General features: G+C 52.0%; 1 protein-coding gene across 5 annotated transcripts; it reads right to left on the bottom strand.

The window, feature by feature from the left end:
- Window positions 1-361: 361 nt before the first annotated feature.
- Window positions 362-19,791, bottom strand: SMARCC2 (SWI/SNF related, matrix associated, actin dependent regulator of chromatin subfamily c member 2). Of its 5 annotated transcripts, XR_009702643.1 has the most exons (30): window positions 19,633-19,791; window positions 17,414-17,533; window positions 16,710-16,795; window positions 16,176-16,257; window positions 15,988-16,080; window positions 15,321-15,390; window positions 15,021-15,090; window positions 13,920-13,995; window positions 13,619-13,750; window positions 13,398-13,513; window positions 12,601-12,725; window positions 11,530-11,589; window positions 11,335-11,372; window positions 10,936-11,066; window positions 10,580-10,651; window positions 8,767-8,880; window positions 8,175-8,328; window positions 7,408-7,500; window positions 7,055-7,174; window positions 6,901-6,963; window positions 6,310-6,568; window positions 5,910-6,071; window positions 5,573-5,637; window positions 5,246-5,381; window positions 5,003-5,169; window positions 4,470-4,604; window positions 3,082-3,463; window positions 2,332-2,754; window positions 1,589-1,775; window positions 362-628 (listed from the first exon to the last, which is right to left on the bottom strand). XR_009702643.1 is itself a non-coding variant. In XM_061206285.1 (29 exons), exons 1-29 carry the CDS (start codon window positions 19,741-19,743, stop codon window positions 1,699-1,701), a joined length of 3,732 nt encoding a protein of 1,243 aa, XP_061062268.1. In that variant the 5' UTR covers window positions 19,744-19,791; the 3' UTR covers window positions 363-1,698. The 5 variants fall into 5 exon arrangements, 4 of the variants coding, with proteins under 4 accessions (XP_061062268.1, XP_061062270.1, XP_061062269.1 ...); XM_061206285.1 differs by having other exon boundaries at window positions 363-1,775; XM_061206287.1 differs by having other exon boundaries at window positions 363-1,775; window positions 2,671-2,754.
- Window positions 19,792-20,544: the final 753 nt, after the last annotated feature.

The following is a 20,544-nucleotide window of genomic DNA, read 5'->3' as shown; positions in this document are numbered from 1 at the left end:
CCAACAGTAACAAGTAGCTGAGATGCCTGCCTTCTCCCCACCTAATAAGGGAAGATATGAAGCCACCACTTCTGAAAGGATAAATAGACAAAATCTCTGGGATGTGAGGATGTCCTTCCAAGTCTTAAATGGCTATTTTGAGGGCAGGTGAGAGCCTCTGCCCAGTCCCTGCACCAGTTGTACAGTCCGGACAGCTGTGCTGCCCTTGGCCTGTTTGGGAGAGAGGCCCAGTGCCTCTCCAGCCCCTCCGAGCGCCACTGGGAAGGACTCCAGGAGTGCTGCCCCCAGCCCGATCCCCCCCGCCTAACAGCCACAGGTAAGAGAACACAGAAGGCATCCACAGATGGAACTGAAAGCAAATTAATTTATAAAAAAAAAAAAAGAAAAAAAAAAGAAAAAGAAGAAGAAAGAAAAAAGAGAAAATTTACAGAAAACTTTTGAACAGAAGAAAGGTGCCAAGACGCAGAGGAAGAGAAATATGGGGACACAAGGAACACAAGGCCTGGTGGGAGGGACCAGGAAGAACTGGTGGAGAGCCTGGAGTCACTTCTGCCTTCACACCAAGGACGAAGAGGGGAGAGCTGGTACCGGGGGCACTGGGATCCGGGGAGCAGAGCCGAGCCGTGAGCTGCAAGCAGGGGGTCGGCACTACCCTAGGTCGGGCACCCCCTCCCCGGCTGCTGCCCCAAATCCCAAGGAATCCCTAGCTACTGCCAGCCACGGTTCTGATGGTCTTGGTGGGAGAGGGAGGAGGTGAGCGGGGTGACCCACCAAGCCCTAAGAAGGAGGTGCTTAAGTGCTTTTGACAATTTCACGTTTTTAGGACTTCCCATCCTCTTAGAGCCCCTCTCCACATCTTCTGGGAGCCCGCTCGCTGACAGAGCCCAGGCAGGAGGCAGCATAGCCCCGAGCACCCTTTCTTCCTCTACTACCTGCCACAGGAACCCCCAAAATGTGTCCCCACCAAATACACATACGCTGACATCAACTACGCAGGAGACTTTAAAACACAAAGCTGACATTCAGAGGGAAAGGGGCCACTGGCTGAGCTGGGGTGGCCTAAAACAGCAACACCGAGGAAGCAGCAGGAGAGATTAGTGGGAATAAACTGGGGGTGGGGTGGCCAAGGGAGTTCGGGAGCTGCCTCAGTCACTAACGAGGGGCTGGAGGAGACAGATTTCTGCACCCTGTTCTATCCCCAGAGCTCTCCCCAGAACCTAAATTCCCCTTTCCTAAAACTCACCTCCCTCCTCAAAATATGTAAAAGTTGGATTTTTTTCCACTGGGTGGAGGGAGCTCCAATGTGCCTTTTTTAAAATCTCTACTTCCTTTTAAAGAGGTTCACTTTTTTTCAATCCATAAAAAATGCAATAGTTTTGAGGGGATGTACCCTTAGAAGTGGTTAATTAGAACCTTGTATAAACACTTCCCCCAGCCCTTCCTTTGAGGGCAGCATCCCCATTCTATCTTCTCTCCCAGACATTAGAAACATCTTTTCAACAGAAGTCCTTGAATAATCCAATATAAAAGTGCATGCCCCTGACAGGCATGGTGGGGGCTTTGGAGGGGCAGGAGGAGCTTTCCTTACGTAGTGATGAACTCTCCAGGCTGGGGAAGGGTCCCAGTGGTGGGGAGAGGGCTGTTCCTGGAACCTTGATATCCATGGGGGGTGAGGGAGAGAGATGTCTGGCTGGCTCCTCACTGTGTGGGCGGCACAGGGGTGACTGTGCCTGGGCTCGGGGCCGTGGGGTCTGGAGGCAGGGGGGTGCCTGGGTCTGTGGAGAGAAGGGAGCTGCATCAGCTGGGGTGAGCAGGAGAGAGGGCTCCAGACCCAGGCCACCAGACAGACAACCGGGCATGGCATGCAATGGACAGGAGATGAAAGAGTACCCACCGTGTACAACTTCCTTTCCCCGACACCCTGTCCCACCATACGCTGGGAAAACTGGGATACCCCAAATCATCCTCCTGCCCCCAAGGGAACTCTCTAAATGGGGCACTTGAACGTGACGGGAACAAGCAAAGGGAACGCCAATCATCATGCAGACAAGTAGCCGTTTTTCCAGTTTACAACGGAGATGCTCTGTGCCACAGGACTCCTCCATGACCCACCAGTGAAAGGCACCAGCGTCATCCCAGGGGTGGCAGCTGCCAGGCTGGGGAATGGTGGAGGACAGCCAGAGAGGCCCTTCCCTCCTGTGTTCTAATTTTACCAGAGCGTTCAAAAAGGGATCGTGGAAGCTCTAGTAGCTGAGCCCCTCCCCACCTGCCCTCCAGCCCTCCACGTGGACCCCTCTCCCTCACCCTTCTCCCCTCCGGGACCCTTCTCACCTGGCAGTGGGCTGGCACTGGGCAGGAGGTTGCCCTGAACAGCTGCCACAATGGCAGGGCTCTGGGCTGCGGCGGATCCGAGCCCCGGCCCAAGAGGCAAAGAAGATGGCATGGTGGTGGTCGCCGGCAGGTTAGGATGTAGAGGGTTCGCCATGGACACAGGCAGGTTAGGGGCGGGGAGAGTGGCCGGGGCGAACGGGAGATGGTGGTGATGCCCATGCAGGTTAGGAGGAGGGGGGAGGTTAATACTGATGGAGTCGGCTAGGCTACCAAATGGGATGATGGATGGAGCAGGGGGGGGAGGCGGCATGCCAAAAGGCAAACCCAAAGGAGCATTACCCGCCACGCCTGGGTGCCCGCTGCCTGGCACTGCCCCTGGCATCATTGAGGGAGGAGTTTGTTGGTTGGGGAACGGTGAGGGGCCTGGGAATGAAAAGGGAGAGATCGAGAAGATTAGAAGCATACAATCTCACTTGCCAACTCACTTTCACAGCAAGGATAACCTCGTCACTCCTAGGTGCCACCTTCCTTTTTCCTGATACTAGAGTAAGTGGTAAATCCTTGGAACAAAATTCCCAAAGTCTGGGATTGGGGAGGGATCCCTGCTGGCTTAGGGATATAACCAAGGTCAATCTATCGAAATCGAGGCTGAGCCTCATCTCCAGTCCTATCCCATATCCCCTCTGAGGGGAACTGGAACGTTCACCCGGATCCCTCCAGTCAGCGAGAGTTTCAGAACCCATCACTCACCGTGGGGTCCAGGGGGGGGTACCCCTGGTGGGACTGCCCCAGGCTGGGGGGCTCCAGCTGCTTGTTGCTGCTGTGGCACTGCAGTTGACCCTGCCTGCCCAATCTGTTCAGAGGGGCCCAAGCTTCCGGGAGGGGCCCCACTGCCCGCAGAGGCAGGGGCCACGGAGGCTGGAGCCAGAGCCAAGCCGTGGACAGCGGGTGGCCCAGCAGCGCCCGCAGGTGGGACAGGCTGGGAGCCAGGGGGCAGGGCTTGCGGGGGCGGCTGCTGCTGTTGGTGCATTTGCTGGAAGTGCTGCTGCCGGGCCCTCATCTCCGCGTACTTCAGCTGCTCCATGTGGAAGGCTTGTCTGTCGGCCAGGAGCTGCTGCCTCTGATACTCTAGCTGCCAGGACCAATGAAGAACGGTTACTCGGGTTCAGGAGACCCCAGAGGCGAACGCCTTGTCCCCTGCTTTGTCTTCTGACAAACCCAGACTCTCGTTCTGGCAGTTCCCCAAGCCAAATCTCACCCTTGTGCTTGGCTTCCTCGGTGTCCCCCCCTCCCCCGCCCTCCCCTCTCCAATTCCCCCCACCAGGTCTTCTGGCTGCCCGCTGGCTTCTCACTGCAGTGGACTTAATCTGGTGGCAGCCCTTGCTCATTTCAGCTCCAAAGCTTTGAATTTGTCATTACTTTAATCTGGAAAACCCCTCCAGTTCCTCCTGTCAAATCATGTTCTTTGCTTCCTTCAAAACTGGAGAAAAACTCACCATTCTTAGGAAGCCATCCCAGATCAACTCCCTAGCCTCTGAACTTTCGCCTTTATTCCATTCTCTCTCAGGACTTTTATTCTTAATTGGAAACCTCTTAATTTGCGTTTGTCAGATACCTGAAGCATTAACTGGCTTTGATGTCTCCATATTGTATGTTTGATATCTTCAATTGAGGAGTTCAGGGTCAGAGTCCCTGTCTTCTGTTTCTTTTGTATCTTCTCAAAATCAAAATGATTCAACACCTTGTCCATCCCATTCCCTTTCCAAGTTCGCCTCCTGGATCTGAAGCCCTTACCCTCTCATCATGCCTTAAACCTGTTCAATCACTCAACAAATCTTTATTGAGAGTCTACTATGGGCCAAGCACCCTTCAAGGACCTGGAGATGCAGCAATCAAAGAACCGACTAGAACGTAACCCTGGAGCTGACATTCTGTGGGACCTCGGTCTCCAGGCTGCAACTGTGGGTTGCTTATCCCCAACTGCCTGGGCTGGCTCCGGCCCTGGCCTGGGCTAGCCCGCTCTGCTGTGATGCCCTGTCGGCCTCAGGGTCTCTGCACTGCTGCTCCCTCCATCCTAAACTGGGGCCCAGCCCAGTGTCAAGGTGGGACCCCACCGACACCCAGGGGACACAACTCACCGCTTCTCGCTCCCGGTCCATGATCGTCTCTAGCTCCTCAAAGTGCCGGAGTTTGATTTCCAACTTTTTCATCTGGGTCTCCACCAGCAGGGCCACCAGAGATTTGATCTTCCTCTCCTCAACGGCAGCCAAGTGCTAAGGAAGGAGGGGTGGGGCGGCCCGTCAGTGGGAGGACCCAGCTGAAGACGTTCCGGGACCGAGAAGGGTAGCGTGGAGGCTGCCAGGTTTCAAGAGAGAACTTGCTGTGGTCACAACCCAGAAAGTAGCACAGGCTTGACCGATATTTTTTAAAGAACATGAAGAGAGAGAGAGAGTGGCAAAGGATAAGACAAGGTCAAATAATTAGAGGGTGAAAACAGGCCCAATGGTAAAGGCTTAAGAAAGCTTAGAGAAGAGATGACCAAGTCTCCCTCTCACGATCAAAAGGGAAATGAAACAGACCAGCGTTGTTTAAGGATGACAAGAAAGGATTTCTTCCAGGTGACGTGAGATGAGGGAAGGGGCACCTCCTCCCCTGGGTCTCTGGTCCTCACCTTGGCCTTCACGGCAGCGGCAGCCAGGGCAGCGGCCGCAGCGGTGGAGAGGTTGCCCTCGCCGATGTCACGCTCCACCTTCGTCTTCCTTTCCCCCTCCGACTCCACCACTTCCTTCAGCACTTCCTCCTGCCCTTCCTTGGGCTCCTTCTCCTTCTCAGGATCAACTGGGCCAGGAAAAGGGTCTTGAGCCCTACAGCCTCGCTTCCTTCCTGGACCCCAACCACCATGCTCGAGGCTTACCTATCGGGTCCCCGTCACTCTTCTCTGACTCCTTCTCGCTGTCGCCGTCTTTCCCTTTCTCGTCATCCTTCTTGGGCGCCTCGCTGGTCTTCTCCTTTGCTTCTTCCTCTATAGCCCCAACTCCTTCTCGTGGTTCCTGGAGTCCCGGGAAAGGGGGGAGCATCAGGGCGCTGGTTCGCACACAGAGGGCCCAGACCAGGAACTGAGTTTACGCCTCTTACTTGGGAGGTCCAGCCCAGCCTGCCTGAGCTGAACGGAGCCGGCTCCCCCCACCGCGGTCCACGCCTGTCCCCTCTGCCCTCCCAGCCTGTGTGGGTCCCGCTATACCTTGGGCTCCTTCTTCTCCTCTGTGGCCTGGCCCTCCGCCCGCGCCTCGTCAGTCCCGCTCTCCTCTGGGCCCGGGGAAGAGGAAACGGGAAATGTCTGACACAGTCTGTCTACAACGCTCTTCCAACAGCCCCTTCTCCTAGCCAAGATCTTACTGAGAGGACCAGTGGGGAGCCACGGTACCTAAGGTAAAGCCCTGGGAAAAACAAAAGCCCCACCAATTCTCCCCATTCGTCTGGTGCTCTGAGGCCAACTGGATGCAGGGATGGTGTGGGGAGGCCAGGTGGCTCAGGCTCTTGGTAGAAAGGGAGGAGTCCGGGAACATGCCAGGTCTTACCAATCCGCTCAGGCTCATCAGAGGTGGTTCCTGCAATGCCACTGCTTTCCAGACCAAAGGCTGGGTCTGCTTTGCCTGTCACTTTGGCTGCTTCTTCCACTTTCCGAACGTGGGCCTCCACCAAGGCTGTGGGTACCTCTTCCTTCATTTTGGAGAACTCTTCTGTAAGACCCAGAGAGGGTGAGGCTGGGAGCGGGTGGTAGGCAGTTCTGGCTCTCCCTGTGAGAGCTTCCTCACAAGCCCGGCTCTTCATCTACACCTTCATGGAGCTGGACAGGTGCCTGGGCTGACGCCAGCAGCAGACAAGGCCAGGAGGGCAGCCAAACTTGAGGGGGTTTCACGGCCTGAGTACCCAGCCCTTCAAACGCAAACCAAGAGGGCCAGGACCCCTCTGCATTACCTAGGGCTGACTTCGCAGCAGCAGAGGCCACTCGAGGGTCGACGACAGAGGCCAGGAAGGCAACGGTGCTCATCACAGGGTTGCCTGACTGGCTGAAGGGGATGGGCTGGTAGGCCAGGGGGCCCAGGGAGGCCTCTGAGTCCTCCAGGTACGGGTCTTCAATGGGAAGCCGAAGAAAATGCAAGATGCATTCGTCCTGTGTACGGCTTCCCACGTGCTCCGATACTTTGTTCCAGTCATCTTTGTACATTTCCAGTGCCTGGTGGTGGTGGAGACACAACCTCACTTAGCCACTTTCCTTGAAGGTCAACACCCCCATCCCACTAAACGGAGCTGCTTCAAAGCTCTCCGGGTTGTGGTATTTGTGTACTCTCCTGGGTCCAAGGGGGATCTGCAAGTAGCACTAAGAAAGGACAAGGGGTTAACGAAATGGTCCCAGTCCCTGGCCTGGAGCTGGTCCTTAGGGCAGGTGCAATGGGCGCCAGGAATGAGAGAGACTGGGGCAAGATCATGCTCTCCCCACTCACGAGTGCGGCCGGCCCCCTGGCCACTTCCGTTTTCATAGGGCTCCCCTTCCCTTGCCCTACTTACCTCCAGGAGTAGCAGGGTCTCCTGTTCTGTCCACTCTCGAGTGGCACTGGCCGCAGCTTTGCTCTGCAGGGGAAACACAGGTGGGTCAGAGGGAGGAGCCCGCAGCCTCAAGGAGCGAAGGTGCACCACCCCCAGGTGGCCCGCACCTCCATACCTTGGAGGGGACGTTCTTCTTTGTGTACATGTCTGTGCGCAGCCCAAAGTTCTGCATGTCTGTCGGTTTCTCCTTGCCTTTATCAGGGAAGTTGAGCATTTGCTGGGAAGCAGAGGTCTGCTATTTGTGGAGGGGAAAGAAAGAGGTGAGTCCAAGTGACCACCAGGAGCCAGGGGCAGACAGAGAGAGAGGACAGACAGAAGGAGCTTCCCTCCCACAGCCAGGGACACCCCTGGGCAGGACTTCCTCCCTCACTGCTGTAGCTCCTCTGCTCTCACAGCTCTTCTTCCCGGGCAGGGGCCCCCCAATAGAGGGGCAAATAAGAAGCCCAGCGGGGTCTACACCCCACCTACCAGCTCTGGCTTGCCCTTAGCCGTCTCTGGCACCAAGTCATCCAGCTCTTTGCCCTTTCGCCCAGCCTTGGTATCAGCATCAACCTGGCGGCCCTGGGGGACAGAGCTTGGCGTCATGGAGGCTGGGCAGGAAAAGACCAGGCCGAGGCCCTGGAGGCCTCAAGAGCAAATGCCGGGCAGCTCGCAAGCTCGGGGGGCACTCATGCCACTGTTCCGTATTCCCTTAATGATTATTTAGATCTGTAGTTGGCATGATATCCATTTGTATTCACATGGATCTTTACAGGTTCTCTTAGGAGCTGGACCAGTAGGCTCTAACCCTACATGTGTGACCTTGGGCAAGCCACGTAACTTTTCTCTTCTTAATTTTTGTAATGTATGAAATGGAAGTGGAAAAAAAATGGAAGTGATAAAAATTATGAAGCAAAAATGAAAAAATGTTGGAAACGTGACAAAGTTAAAAAATTTCATGCAACTTAATTTTAAGCCATTTTTCTCTATCTGCTCCGTCCCCTAATTAGCCTGTCTGCTCCCCGAGAACAAGAAGCATCTCTTCTGCCTCAGCAAGTCCTCACAGTCTTGGGCACAAAGGCTGAGAGAGGGTGCTAAACACATGGGGCTGATTCCTGTGGCCCTTTGCATCCCCTGGGAAAGGAAGAAGCCTCAAAACACTCCTGAACCATTACCCTAAAAAACCAGAAAAAGAAAAGTGCGAAGAAGCCCCATTTTGCCCAATCCCACCCTGTCCCCACGGCCCCTCGCCCTACCTGCGGGGTCTTGGGCTGCAGAGGCACCAGCCCAGATGGTGTGTCCGCCAAGACGTGGAAGTGCGAGGTGGGCGGAGGCCCCATTGGTGTTGGTCGACTCTCAGCATCCACCTGGTAGTTAATAAGACCCCACTGTTCTAGGAAGGCATGGACTCTGTGAGGAGAGAGGCAGAGACAGGGTCACACACGAGGAGGAGGGCTGGGGGTGGAGCCGGGGCACCCTCTTCTCTGCTCCTCCCACTCCCTGGGAAATACCGTCTCCTCCCAGCACCTACATGCCACTGACACCCACGTCTACATCCACAGCGGGGGCCTCTCTCCATACCTACCCAGCTACTAAACATCTCTTCTTGCGTATCTCGCTGGGTAGGCTCCTTCACTACAGACGCGCCCCTCCTCCATTCCTCCACACTTCCGAGAGTGCCCCTGCCATTCCCTAAGTCACCCGTACCCGAACCTGAACTTCGCCTTTCTCTAGAGATGTTCTTTCCTGCTCGTCCCCTATGCTCCTTGCCGGCCTCTCTACTTCAGCCAAGAGACATCTGTGGGCATTCATCCTCAGGTACCCGCTGCCCCTCAGCTGCAGACCCACCTCATGATGGCACAGACATCACCCGCCAGGTTCCTGCGGCAGGCGGTGGAAGTGAGATACTCTTGGGGGTTCAGCCGGTAAGTGTCGATCATGAAGTTTCGATAGGCCAGGTAGCTTAGAAGAGAGAGAGATGAACGATGAAAGGGCTGAAGGGTAGGAAAAATGACAAGAGAGCTAAGGACTCCTCCTGTGTGACAGAGACAGAGAAGAACACCACAGCTGACTCAGTACACACTGAGGGTCACTGTGTGCTAGACACAAGGGGTTCAAACCTTTGATGGGGTTTTTAGTTAAATGAGTTATCTCCTTGGCTGTACTTGGGGATGTTTCATCCAACTTTTTTTGGCCATGCCACTCGGCTTGCAGGATCTCAGTTCTCTGAGCAGGGATCGAACCCAGGCCACCGCAATGAAAGCCTGGAATCCTAACCACTAGGCCACCAGGGAACTCCCTCAATCCAACTTTTGAAAAAGGAATCAAAAGGTAAGAGAAAGTGCCCTTAATTCCAAAGGCAGATGTTAAAGGGAAGTCCTGATCGGTGCCTCCACCTACTCAGCATGGCATGGTATTGAGAACACGTGTTTCAAAGGTGGAAAGGTCTAAGTTCAAATCCTAGTTCTATTGTGATGGCCTTAAATTTTTTGAACCTCAGTTTCCTCATCTGTAAAATGAAGTGTCTATTGAGAATTAGAAAGGTCTGTAGAGGTTTAGAACAGTGCCGGGCACACTGTACGAGCCCCAAAAATGGTAGCTATTGTGTGGTATAGTGTAAAATTTGAGAACATGAGCCAGACTAAAGGACTCAGATCCCAGCTTTACTACTCACGAGCTGTGTGACCTTAAGCAAGTGACTTAACCCCTCTACACCTCAGGTCCTTATCACTAAACTGAAGATAAAGGACCTACCTCTAAAGCTGACGTGAAGATTAAATTAGTCAAGGTATGTAGGACACTTAGGATAATGCCTGGGAGATAGTAAGCTCTCAATACATGTAGGCAATTATCATTTACTATTTTACACCAAGAGTGCAAAGTGTAGAACAGTTCTAGTTCCAACTCTGCCTGCATATCAAGTTGCACTCCTGTCATCTGTCACTACTTCCTCTGGAGAGAGTAAGGCTTTTTCACACACAGTTTTCCCCAGGAAGAGGAGGAGGAGAGAACCATACCAGGCTTCGGGGAATGAAACATGGTGGAAGGGAAGGTGGCCCCGGAGCAGGGAGTGGGGAAGCTGAGGAGCAGCTGGGAAGCCAGCTGGTTCAATCCTCACGGGGGCCTGGGCTCAGCACGAAGTCTCACCTGCCTCACCATATATATCCCGGAGCATCCCTAACCATGGAAAACACCAAACTGAAGCCAGGCAGATTTGGCCCGAGGAGGAGCCTTGAAGGAGATGAAGACTTCTGAGCCCCAAGCCCGGATTTTACAAAACACGTCTCTCCATCCCTTAATTCACAGACCTGGGTCTTAATAGTTCCTCCTCCCATTTTTTCCTATCAAAACCTACTCTAAGGGACCAATAGTAGTCAGTTATATTTTAGTCAAAGCTACTACTTATGCTAGAGATATTTGCATTTTAGACAGCATGAGTAATTATGGATGGAAAGGCTCTGCAGGTACCGGAGCAGATACTTGTTTTGAACAGAAGAGGCATATGCTTAATATGGCCCCCAGGCAAATCGTAGAGAGCAGCGGTCACAGTGCTGGGCTGAGGCTGCCTGTGGGGAAGAAGCTCAAGAAATGTTTGCCACACTGGATCGGGAGGAACAAATGGGGACAGGAGGGAGAGAATCATGAGCTGAGATTTCCTTACATTTCTGGAGTCTTGGACTTGTTCTTGCCGTTGAAGAACTCAGGGAGAGCCCTCCGCTCTATGGCATGAACACTGCAAGACAAGAAAGGGTGCATTCAGAGGCTCTAGTGGAGAGATGAGACCCCAAAGGGAGGAAAAGCCTGGAAGATGGGGCAGCAGGAAGGACTGAGACGCTTGGGGAGAACTCTCCGCCAGGGCTGGAAGACTCAGAGGCCAGGAGCTTCCCTAAAACTGAACTGTACCCCGGTCTACCTGGCTGAGGAAGAAGTAACTTATTTGGAAGCAGGAGGAGGAACAACATGTTGATCTGTGGAGCAGGAAAATGAGGATTTAGTGAGAAGGTGGAGCACCGATACCTATTATAGTCAAACCAGGCAGCATAGCTTGGGATGATGATGTGATGGGTCTGTTCGGTCACGTTGTCCTCATGCAGGTCCGGATTCTTGGTCTGCTCCCCCTTGTTCCCCGTGCTGTTCTCATCCTCATCCTGCGAGGATGGAGGCTGCTGGACTCTCAGCATCCCCATCTTGCCCCAAGCAACCCCCTGCTTCTCCTACACCCCAGGAATGTGGGCACTAAAGATGGGATGGGAATGAACAGTTCTGGGCCCTGGGACTCAAAGCGTCAGAGTTTTGAGCAACAGCTAGAATTAGGGTGGGAGAAGTCTGGGCAGTGGAAAGTTCTGGGTAGAAGGAACTTTATAATCACAAGTCAGAATCACATAGAGAGGTAGGGCCTCTCTAAACTGGCTCCACCTTGCCCGTGGTCTCCATGCTTTCATCTTCTTGTTCATCTGAAAGAGAGAGACAGCAAGATAGAAGGCTGGAGCCTCCTCAGGGGCCGCAGAACAAGTGTGCTTTCGGAAAGGCCCTGGCAGGCTAGGGGCAGGTGGCAGCCTCCCCTCCCCTCCTTCGGGCGTTGACCACCCTGCCCCAAGCTCCCCATCTTACCCAGGTCAGTCATGGTGCCTCCTTTGACTGGGGCTGACTCCGAGTCCTTCTTAGTATTGACTGTCAGGGGAGAGAGTCATTTTCACAGACAGCTTCTGCCTAAATCAAGCCCTCGCCTCTCCACTGCTAACAGTTCCAGAGAGCTCACTTTCTCCAAAAGCTTGCCCCATCTGATCACAAAACGTAGTAACTTCCTCCAGTCACAATCATTCTGCGGCTTGAAACTTTCTCCCCTTCCTGCCACTTTCTCCCCTTCCCCAACAAAAAATTCATTTAACTCAACTTTTTTCTTATAAAGAAGCATCTTCTACTCTATGAACACTCATCAATCTTTCTTGTCTTTGATTGGCCCTTATCTCCATTCATGTGTCTGTAAGTTCTTCATGGACTGAGACAGAGTCTGACCAAATCACTCTGTAGAGGAGTAGTTGGATCTTAAACATTTTTGAAAACAGTGGACATTTTCCTCCACTGAATTCATACACAGAAGCTCAGGAGAAAACACAGATAGAGAGGAGAGCTGCTCTAATTGATGAGGGGGTGGAAGCCGGAACTCCTCTCTCTCAGTGGCCTCCCCTATGCTACTCCTGAAACCCACTCCTGGATGTCTATGGAATACAGACTGTAAACCAGTACTGCAGAGCAATGGTCTCCAAAATGGGGACGCAAAAGAGGGTTCACTGAAATACAGGCAAAGAATATCAGAACCTCTCTTTATATTTTTTAATCTTATCCTCTACATTTGCTCATTTTTAGATAATGTATGTGTTTTATAACGTTCCTAAAGTAGTGGTAAACAGTACACGTGTATAATTTGTGCTCAAATATATTTTACTGACGTTGTGTGTAATAAAAAAGAGTTTGGAGACAGAGCACAGTCCACAACTCAGATACGGATATGAAGTTCGAGGATTGTCTGGGGTGATGAAAATGGTTTCAATAACCAGCTAAGCTGAAGGGAAAGATCCTCTAGACCCGGAGCTGGGCCTGGGAAGTCAGCCCACCCAGGGGGTTTGACACAGGAAGAGCAGGACAGGGAGGGGGGGCCCAGGAGCTTGGCCTGGCCCATACCTGTCTTGGGCAATGTCACCTCTTCCACATTGGGGACCGGTGAGGGCTCATCCATGTCCTTTGTCAGGTCTTCTTGCTCCTCTTCTCTGTGGCCACGCTTCGACTTGGTGTAAGGTGTTGAGGGACTGGGAAGGAAAGAGAGTGAAAGAGAATCTAGTCACCCCTGGACAAGGAATCCCTGGAAGGTGAGGTCCAACGGGAGGGAAGCAAGAAAGACTCCCAAAGGGACTGTGAGGTACAACATGATAAATAGAATTAACACTGCCGTATGGTACACGTGAAAGTTGCTAAGACAGGAAATCCTGAGAGTTCTCAGCACAAGAAAAAAAAATGTTTTTACCTATTTATTTTTCTATTTCTTTAATTTATTATCTACATGAGACGATAGATGTTCACCAAATGTATTATGATAATCACTTCATGATGTATGTAAACCAAATCATGATACTGTATTCCTTAAACTTATACAGGGCTGTATGTCAACTACACCTCAATAAAACTGGAAGGAAATAAAAAAGGGAGAGAGAATCCTGAGGGCAGAGCTGAGCAAAGAGAAACCAATCACTATAGAGTAATGGGAAGAGGCAAAGGCCTTTCATTTGGAGATTAAGCTCTCTTTGAGTTTACTAGTGGCCAGGATCAGAAGTATTCACTGGACAGCTAAAGACCTCCTCATGCTCCCTCTCAGGCTCACCCAGGTCAGGGCCCAGTGGTTACAGGAGGGGATTTGTCCTTCCTTCCTTCACCACGCTGTGGACAGAGCAGTAAAGGCGGGGGCGGGTTAGGGGCTGGCCTACCCTTTCTTAGCATTCTTCTTCTTAGCTTCTGGGGTCGGTGAAGGGGATGGGGAGCGCTTCCTCTTCTTATAGTTGCCCCCCTTCTTGTCCCGTCGATCCGAATCTGGGCTGTTCACCTGCAGGTTGGAGAATTGGGGCAAACGTCAGCCAACAATCTCCAGCAAAGACCTGTTCTGAGACTTGCGCTAAGGGCTCAAGGAGAAAAGAAGAAGAGCTTTCACCTCATCCGTCAGTGTCTTGGCTGAAATCTTCTTTCGCCGGGAGACAGGGTTTTTGTCATCATTTACTTCATAGTCTTCCTCATTCATCCATTCATTGAAGGTGTCTGTGTCCAGGATCCACTTTGCATGAACCTGAAGTACAAAGGCAGACTGTCCTGGAGAGAGGCCTGGAAGCCCCAGTTCTGTCTGGGGATCCTTAACAGAGGAGCCCAAGGGCACAGGAGCCTCTGCTTCACCTCCAAAGAGTGGTCTGGCCCTGGCATTCTTCTTGGGGGAGGGGGGACGGACAAGAAAAGCTCACCTTCCTAGGTTTCTCAGGAGTCGGAGCATCTTCCACAGATGCTTCAATTTCACTGGCTGGGATCCATGTGTCATAACTGCCACGGGAAATTGAGCGTAAAGCACAATCAATGGGATAGAGTTGTGGAAAAATAAAGTGCAAACCTTTTACCTTTTCCACTTACAAAAAGTATGGGTTGTTGGGTTATTTTTTGGTATGATTATTTTTCCAATTAATATTGGGATTCTTTTCACTATAAAGTAATAAAAATGATCATAAAATATTTCAAAAATAGGGCTTCCCTGGTGGCGCAGTGGTTGAGAGTCTGCCTGCCAATGCAGGGGACATGGGTTCGAGCCCTGGTCTGGGAAGATCCCACATGCCGCGGAGCAACTGGGCCCGTGAGCCACAATTACTGAGCCTGTGCGTCTGGAGCCTGTGCTCCGCAACAAGAGAGGCCGCGATAGTGAGAGGCCCGCGCACCGCAATGAAGAGTGGCCCCCGCTCGTTGCAACTAGAGAAAGCCCTCGCACAGAAACGAAGACCGAACACAGCTAAAAATAAATAAATAAATAAATAAATTTATTTTAAAAAAATAAAAAAATAAAAAAAATTTCAAAAATAGAAAAGAATCACTCTAACACAAGTTCTTGTGACATTCAGGATATATTTTTTCCCCAGTAACTTTTTTCTGTACAATTTTGTTTTTACATAATTGCATTGATACTAGATGTTATTTTACGTCCTACTTTTTGCAATATTTATCTACAAATCACGTGTTATCTCTATCAGTTTAAAGATTGCAAAATAGCCCACTGACTAGATATATAAATTTGCTGAAACATTTTCCCACTGTTAGAAATTGAGATTATTTCTAATGTTTACTTACCAAAAATTATACTACGCTAACCATTTCACACAGAAAGCCCCAATCCTTTTAGACTAAGCCTTGTCCAGTAAGTCCAAACTTCCCCCAAGACAGAGGATTCGCGTAATAGGTGGGAGAACAAATTAACAGACCTAAAAATAACCCTCAAAGAGTGCCTTCTTGCTTTACTAGATGTTCTAGGGCTTCTCAGTCTGGCTCTTGTACTTAAACCTGCCCCAGGAACCCATCCTCACCTGTCAGGATAGTAGCCCCAGTGCAGAAGAACCTGCTTATCCCTCTTCATGACTGGCCGTACCCATTCCTCTGGGGATAGAGACAGAGCAGAGAGAAACATAAGCTAAAGGGATATACACACAAAATAACTCTGTACACAACTCCTGTTGCAGCAGGGGATCTGGAAATAGGAACAAAGGTGGTAAGAGGATTCAGGGCTGAAAGGAGAGAGGAGCCCAGGCACTGCACAGCTGCTGAGCAGTCCTCCACCTCCTAGTCCAAGCTGTCCACTGCAGTGACCAAGAAAACCCAGGTCTCACCTTCCTCCAGGTTCCCTGGGACAGGATACACGACATGGGAGGCATTGTTCTTATCCTCAGTGACCGTTCCCTGGATGGCACAAGGAGAAGCAGGTAAGTATGGTCCCCTCTGAATTACTCATGGATGTAAATAAACCAAAGTAAGGTTTAACCACAGATCTGCCTTCCTAATCATATTTTGCTCAGAATGGTATCAAAGTTGGTTTGCATTCTCTAAGCACACATCAGCTAAGTGGCAGAGAGAAACAGCTGGGATTGTGCAAATAATGGAGACAAATCAAAGAATTTTAAGTTGCAGATAATCCTCTGAGAAGATAATCTGTCACACATGGGAAATGTACAGTCGATTTTATGTCCCTGTATGTCCTAACAACATCTGCTTGTTATTATAGAGTTCCAAAGAGCAAAGATTTCATTGATCTGAAATCAGGCAATCTCTAGCTCAGTGGAAGTAGAGGCTCTTCCCCCAGGTGCATGCAGTCTCTAGGAACAGTGATCCAAATCTGCCAAGACTGGGAAATGGGAGGAACAGAGAAAGAGAGGCTCAAGGCTTTAATTCTAATACTTTTCCAAGTAGGCAGGGCTACCTCAGGGTTGCTTCTTGTATGGAAAACTTCAGAAAGAGAGTCATGGAGTTTCTAAAACCTCTCCTGACCCACCCACTCACCTGATGTCTCTTGATAATGTCTTTTAATTTCCCTAGCAGTTTGGGTTCAATTTCTGGGCACAGAAAAATGTTAGGGCGAGACAGGCAATTATTCTGTAGGGAGAAGAAACAAATGGGATGAGATTACAGGGAAGGGGTTTCGGATTCTCACCAAGGGAAGGGAGATGGATGGAGGAGGTTCCTATTACCTGCACCAAGGATTTCTCAATGGTCATGAACATTTCCACGTTGCGGTCCATGCGTGATGGATTCTGGAAATCGTAACGCCGCCTTGTAAAGAGGCAATAATCTAGTGAGTGGTATAGCTCAAGTCTGGGGATGAGGTCAGAGTATGTGACTTTTTTAACATGGGAAATTAGGAGGCAATCGTGCCCTCAGCTTTGCCAAAATCACCTGGGATCTGGGGTTCACTGATCATAACTCCATGAATCACTTTGTACTTAGTGCAAAAGGACAAAGAAAAGCTTGAGATGCCAACCTAAGAATCCCTTTTCCTCTACAACACACACACTGATGCACATACACATACTCACTCATTCTCGGAGACTATTTTGGCTCTGACTCCCAGCCAACCTAGCAGGTCAGGCCTACTGACCTAGCAAAGTGAGAGACTTGCAAGAATGTCTATGCTCTCCCACCCCACAAAGACCCCAGGGAATCATAAAGGGGGATTCCCTCTAAACTAAATGTAAGAAGCACAGAGAGAAGAGAAGGCATCTCACCATCCCTGGTCACTCTTGAATTTGTAGGCAGCTGCAAGTATGTGGCACAGGGAGCCTCCTGCTTTGAAATCTAGGAAACATTTGATCTACAAAATTGAGAAGGGAAGAAGTATGTGAGAGTTACATCCTAAATTCTCTTATGACTTAACAATCCTTTCACAAAATCCTATGCTGAATTGATCTCCCTCTTGAAGCTGGAATTCTTTAACCCCTGTGCCATTCTATCATGAGGCCTGGAAGAGAGGCGAGAAAGAAACCAATATTCACAAAGCCCCGCTATGTGCTTTACTGGGTTACCTCGTTAACCATTACAGAAACCCTACAAGGTAGGTGTATTAATCCCATGGAGAGATGAAGGAACCAAGACTCAAAAGGTATAAATGGCTTGTCCAAGATCACAGAGACACCAAGTGGCAGAGCCAGGATTTGAACACAAGCTTGTGCAAATCCAAATCTCATATGTTTTAACCATGCCATGAGTTTCATGACTGAGCTTAGACACTGTGAGATAACCTGTTGCACAGAATATTACTAGGACAAAGGGAATGGTAAACTGGGGACTCTGCTAAGCCAGTAACACCCCAACCAGGGAAAGGGATGGCAGGAAATCACCCAAATCTCAAAAATTATGAAATTTACAAAAACACAAAAAAACAACTCCCTCTCGGGTTTGGAGGCTTTGCCCCCGTGCTTTTTGCACTCACCGGCAGTTTAGTGAGCGGTGCATTGCTGACATGTTTGCCAAAAACTTCTTCCTGAAATTGTAGCAACTGTACAACCAGGCTAGACAGGGACTTGTTGGTAGGTGGTTCAGCTTGTATATACTGGGGAAACAGGGAAAAGGAAAGAAAAATAGATCCCAGATCAATTACCCACCAGCTCCCTTATTTCTTGCCCAGGAGCTCTGGAAGCATCTGGGGCAGAAAGAAATAGTGTCTTCTTCCCCCACATGTCTAGTCTCTAAAAAGAAAATGGCTGAAGGAAGGCCCTAGATGCCCCTCACCAAGAAGGTGAAATTCTGCTGCCTCCAGCCTAGGTTACCAGTCTTTGGTGCTGGAGGTAAAGGCAGTCTCCTACTCTCCCTCAGCCAACACCCTAAAAATGGAGTTGCAGGACCCTGATCTCTAGCAAACAGCACTGAGAGTTGTAAAATTCTGAAGATTCACGGAGTTCAGGCCACAGAAGCAACATCTTCAAGGCTCTAAGTGAGACAACAGTCTACTTCTTGGGGTAACTTTGTGGAAGGTCAAGATTCCCCCGATAATACAGCCTAATAAAAAAGATGCAAGGAAGTAAGGTAGGGCAAACGGACTGAGAGAATAGTTTGTACATTCTGCTTCTGCTAGGACTGGGCACAAATGTCTTCACAGGCCTTGCTAGATGGAAAAAAAGACCAGCTACTACCCAGCCTGGTGGGAAATAGCAAGACAACATCTATCCTTTCTGAGAAAACTGTATCGGAGACAAGCAACCCTGGGCCTTCTTAAATATTTCCATATTATGCTACCTAGCATCCTAGCCTTCTGTTCTCATTTTAAAACTGTGCCAAGAGGCTAACTTTCTCTTTACCTTTTGACCCCTTTTTCCTCAACCCTGATCACAGAGAAAAGCGCACCTTTCAGTGGGAGGTGTAAAGAGATCCCTGAAAGAAAAGGCAAATGACAGAGAGCTAAGAGCTTGAAAGCTGAACCAGGTCACAGGCTGTCAATCCCCCCAGGGCCAGAGACTAAGCCCCTAGACTGATCTCCCTTCCAAAAGGTCAAAGGTAGATGCCTGGGAACCAGAGCCTCACGCTGGGGTACAGACAAGCCACAGACCCAGCAGCTGTTTGTCAAGATCCTGACACCCAGAGAGACCTCCCAGGCTCATGACCAGGATCAGGGGGGCATCCTCCTAAACCACCCATCACACTTCTGACAGGCTGCAAAGCTGGGCAGGAAGAACTGGGGAGCTGAAGGAAAGTCAGAAAAAGAACCCCTAACTGGGGGTAGTGAGAAGGAAGAAAGGCAGACCATCTCCAGAGAAAAGCCCTATGTAGAGATGTTCCTTTCAACCAGGCCTATAGACAGACAAAGACACCACCAGGAAGAGGTCTGGTAGAAAAGACAGGTAAGGCTTGAACCCTTTGTTCACTACCTTGTATCTCCTGTTATGGGATGGGGGACTATGGACATAAAGTGTGTCCCAGACTCTGAACCCCAAACCCAAGGCAATGCAAGGCCAGGTGGTGGGGTGACTTCACTGTGAAGCTGAGGAATGGTTTTAGAAGGGCTGCCCAGGAACTCCTATATCCTGACTCCCAAAGAGGTTCTGTTGCCCCTTGTACGGAGATGGGGGACGAGCGGTAGACAGGTGATCCCGGGGTGGGGGCCTTTTTCAGGCTGATGAGCAGTCGAGGGCCTGCTCTGTAGCTGTTTACCCTCCCGCTTTCATCATCTCTCTCTGAACACACACAAAGCACCGGGGAGGCCTCAACCCTGCTGGTACCTGGCCCCGTGGGGAGCTCTGGCGGGCACCGAGCCGGGCACGCTGTGTGTGTGTGTGTGTGTGTGTGTGTGTGTGTGTGTGTGTGTGGGGTGTGCATTCGGCACCCCGTCCACCCCCGGCCGTCTCTCCCGGAAAAGCCCGCAAAGCGATGGCTTATGGAGGGTGGGCAGCTGGCACCGGGACCCGCCGGGCCAGCGGAGAAAAACAAGGGGCAGAGGGCGCAGCAGTGGGGGCGGGGGCTGGAATCAGAGGCTGGGGGGGCGGTAAAAGAGGCTGGAGGAGGGGCGCGGGGCGGCGGAGGGCGCGCTGGGGCCGCTCAGGACGCCGCGGGGGAGGGGCCGCGGGCCGCCGGAGGGTGGGCAGGATCCGGGGGGGGGCCGCGGGGCCTCGGTCCCTTTGTCCCGCCCCCGGCCCCCGCGCGGCCCTGCCCGCGTACCTTCTTGTAGTTCTTGCCGAGCCAGAGCCGCACGTTGTCGAACTGGGTCACGGTGTCCGCGGCCTCGTAGTACTTCACGTTGGGGCCGCCGTCCTTCTTCCGCACCGCCATCTTCTCGGGCTCGGGCCCCGCCGCCGCCCGCCCCGCTCAGCTCAGCTCCCGCCTCCTCCTCCGCCCGCCTCCCGCCGCCTCCCGCCGCCGCCGCGGCCGCCGCCTCCCGCCGCCTAGGCTGGCCCCGGCCCGCGCAGCGCCCCCTGCCGGCCGGCCGCACGCGGCGGCGGCGGAGCGCGGGGCGCGGGGCCGACCCTGGCGGCCTCCCCGGCGGCGGCGGCGGCGGGAGCGGCCGGAGCTTCGGGGAGGAGGCTGTTTCCTGGAGGGGGCGCACACTCCCCTGAGATCGCCCTTTACCGACCTGAAGCCTTTTCTCTTGCCTTTCAGCCCGGGAAGTGGGGTACCTCTCTATCCTACCCCAAGGGGATGCCCGTGGCATGAGAAGCCCCCAGCCCATAGCTCCGAGTAGTCCTCACCTTGCCCATTTCTAACCCCACGGAGCCCTTAATCCCAAGGAACCCCGGACCCCTTTCCGCAAGAAGTTCCTTCCTTTCATCCATCCCCAAGAGTTCCCCGTTTAAGCTCTTTCTGAGCCTCCTTCGCCCCTAAGGCCATGTCCCAGGTCCGCCTCTCACTCCGTAACCCGAGGAGTCCCCTAGCCGCTACCCTGGGGGCCCAGCCCCTCCTCTCCAACTGCTTCCTCTGCAGGCCTCACCATCGCCTCCTGAATAGCTTTACGCTCCTTGAGACCCTCATCTTCGTGGGGCGGGAGACCCTCCCTCCTTGGGTCACCCGGTCCACCAGACTCTATTCCTTTGAGCGGCGTGGAGGAAGAGGTAAGGAGCGGGGCGGGAGGAGGTC

Source organism: Eubalaena glacialis, chromosome 11 (genome assembly GCF_028564815.1).
Source record: "Eubalaena glacialis isolate mEubGla1 chromosome 11, mEubGla1.1.hap2.+ XY, whole genome shotgun sequence".
Lineage (NCBI taxonomy): Eukaryota > Metazoa > Chordata > Mammalia > Artiodactyla > Balaenidae > Eubalaena > Eubalaena glacialis.
This window is presented reverse-complemented; position numbering and strand designations above follow the sequence as displayed.